Source organism: Eurypyga helias, unplaced genomic scaffold, assembly GCF_000690775.1.
Source record: "Eurypyga helias isolate BGI_N326 unplaced genomic scaffold, ASM69077v1 scaffold10613, whole genome shotgun sequence".
Lineage (NCBI taxonomy): Eukaryota > Metazoa > Chordata > Aves > Eurypygiformes > Eurypygidae > Eurypyga > Eurypyga helias.
In genome coordinates, this window is record NW_010243207.1 from 29030 (window position 1) to 32031 (window position 3002).

The following is a 3002-nucleotide window of genomic DNA, read 5'->3' on the forward strand; positions in this document are numbered from 1 at the left end:
ATTTGCAGCAAGAGGCAGAGAAGGCGAGAGGATCCGTCATCTCCCGGTAATTATGTGCTGGAGGGAGAGCATCACTCCAAGGAAAGCAATGCATGTTGCTGGTCCCAAGCCAGCTTGGGCTACTTCGCCCCAGGAACGCTTCCAAAACCTGCCAGCTTTCAGGGAAGTGCTTAGGTGAGGAGCTGAGCCCTTCCCAAGAAGCACACTGGTGGGAACAGGGATGCTGTGTGTGCCTGGCCCAACGGTCGCTGAAACCAGCTGGGGGCTTCCCCCGGGGTGAGAGGCCACTGAGGAACTTGCTGCCTGCTCCCATTGGGGCTTGGAGGGGAGGAACCCCCCCCCAACGCCTTGTTGAACACCAGACACCACGCAAGGGGTGCTGTGCATTTTGACAGCTCTCCAAAATCAGAGCAAAGCACCTTTTTAAGCATGAATACTGCAAAACATCCCAGCCACGTGCTGGGGGAGGAGCCTGGGTGCACATGCAACGTGATGTGCAAAGGCTGTGTGCCCAAAATGAGGGGGAAAAGGTCACAAAACAAAGGGGAAGAGCTCAACTCTTGCATATAACGCTCTGATGTGTTAGCAGGAGTTCTGTGTGTGCTTTGAGGAGAGGACACATCCCCCCGGCTACAGAAACCAAGCCAGGAGGTCACCACCTGCCCCCAGATGCCTCTCGTTGCCTCCCGGTGAGCTCAAGGCTAGTGGGCTGCTAGCAAAAGGCAAGCGATACCTGTCCTGAAATACTGTCAGGTATTTTAACACACAAATAGGTTTAACTACTGCACAGTTACCGAAAAACATACTCTAAAAAAAACCCCAATTCAAGCACCATTGTCCTAGGAAGGACCCGTGGTGTCTCAAAACACAAATACTGAACATTCACACAGCACTTCAGAGAGCATCTCCTGACTCCTCACAACACCCCCGCGATGTAGCTAGCGGGGTTATCCCTGCTTTCCAGAGGGTGAGAGGGCCAAGGCTGGATACCGGGCAGAAGATGGGGTGTCTGACAGAGCACACCCTGAGGCTGCTGGGGTCTGGCTGCCTACATCCAAACAAAGAGGGGGTGCTCCCTTGGATGCTCTCCCCGCAACTAACACAAACCACCATGTGCACACAAGGAAAAAACAACCCTGACAAAGGAATTTAGTGGAAGTTTTCTGCTGGGCTTCCAGGTAGGCTTCAGCCAGGTTATGTTACTGAAGCAGCCTGTGAGATAAAACACTTTCCAAGGTCTCCTTAGAACTTAAAGGAGCTTGTTCCCAGGGTGTCCACTGAAGGGATGGGTATCCCACCTAATGCGGCATCTTTAGCCACCCCTCCCAGACAGCAGAGTCGAACACAGCACATCTGGACTATTTTATTTCCTGCTGGTTCCACTGATCTTCCTTCCTGATGAAGTCCCTTTACCTTTGGGGTGGAGCAGAACCCGGCACAGGAGACTGGACCAGCTCTTTCAGTGGGGTTGGCTGTCCCCGGGTCCCTGCACGCCTCCAGCCAGCGGTTTGGGCTGTGCAGCAGTGACACCCTGGGATGAGGAGGAGATGGACAGTCCACCAGAACGTGGTGCACGAAGGGGAGGTGGGTACCCATCATGTTATCTCCTCAGCAGCAGACTGTGGTGATGCTGATGCTCTGCAGCATCATCTCCCAAACCTCTGCACCCAGGTTTCCTTCCCTGGTTGTTGGTTTCCGGGTGGGCTAAACCAGAAGGGCTGAGATCAGGCTCTGGCCTCCCTCCCAAACTCCTATGCCGTTTCCATCCTGACACTTAACTTGCGCAAAGTAAAAGCGGGTTTCAGCTCGGGCACCGTGATTAGGCACCATCACATCTCCTTGCTCATGAAGGCAGGAGGTTTCCGAGGCAGCAGCCCCTTTTCCTGTTCACCCAACGGAAAGGCAGCGAGCCCGCTCGCTGCCCTGCACCTGCGAGGGAAAGGCCACTCGGCCCAAGAGACCAGGCTCCACCTTCATCACTGTCCTCGTCACCTTGAGAACTTTGGATAGAACCACCCCACTGGTGTTCCTCCCCTGAGGGGACTCACCAGCCTCCGGGACAGCACCCACCACCGCGGCAGGAGCCGGGTGAAGGCAGGCACTGCCCTGTGGAATTGCATAGAGTAGGCAGGATGCTGCCTGCACGCTGCCGGGATGCCATGGTCCTGCCTGAAAATGCTGCTGCCTGCAACACTGGGTCTGGGAAAAGAAATCAGGGTCTATTGCTACAAAGGCCTCTGAAAGTAACACTGTTGGCTGCTCTCCTCAGGCGTTTCAGAGAAAGCATTTCGGACTCCTATGCCTTGCACCTGCTTCCATGGCCGTGGGTACCCATGGCTGGCAGGAACAGAAAACACGCAACACATTCACCGGCCCTGCCTCCCCCCTGACACGTGACGAGGCTTTGAGGAACAAAGAATGAAAGCGCTTCCCAATTTGTCCATAGGAAAGATGCAAACCCAACTTGCTGGTGCCTCCTTGGCCCCGGCGGCCACCGGTCCATCTCCTCGCGGGGTGCTCATACCAAAGCACACGTTGACAGGCGATGGCTGCTGTGATGTCACCCCGACACAGCCCTGCTGAAGGTGGGGGTCCCGAAAACGGGGTGAGGGTGCTGCTCCAGCACCCACTTGCTCTCCCTCGCCTTTCCCTATTCCCTCTAAAACGTCACCGATTTCGGCAGCTTTTCTAGGGGAGGAGGGCCTGAAAGGAAACTATTCTCGGAGCGGGATTTGGCAGCCTGAGGTGGTAATTTTGGTTTGGGGCTCAGGGCAGGTCGCGGGGCTTTCAGTGTATTTAATGGTTTCTGGAGGCTTTTTTGGGCATCTACCTCCTCCGGGTCCAGCACAGGAGGTGGTGGCATGGAGATGGCAGGCAGCGGCCGTCCGGTCTCCAGCAGAGGCAATGCCACCTGCTTTCTGTTCAAGAAGTCCTGCTCCGTCGCGTGGGCGAGGTGGAGGGGAGTGGTGGTCTTGATAACGGTGTAGGGGCTGTTCCCCTCC

General features: G+C 55.8%; 1 protein-coding gene across 1 annotated transcript in view; it reads right to left on the reverse strand.

Annotated features, from left to right (window-relative positions):
- Positions 1-2659: 2659 nt before the first annotated feature.
- Positions 2660-3002, reverse strand: part of LOC104507895 (USP6 N-terminal-like protein) — a 22487-nt gene continuing 22144 nt past the window's right edge. Inside the window, exon 15 of the mRNA XM_010149328.1 lies at positions 2660-2998. Coding sequence (XP_010147630.1) covers positions 2660-2998 — 339 coding nt within the window. The remainder of the gene's footprint in view (positions 2999-3002) is intronic.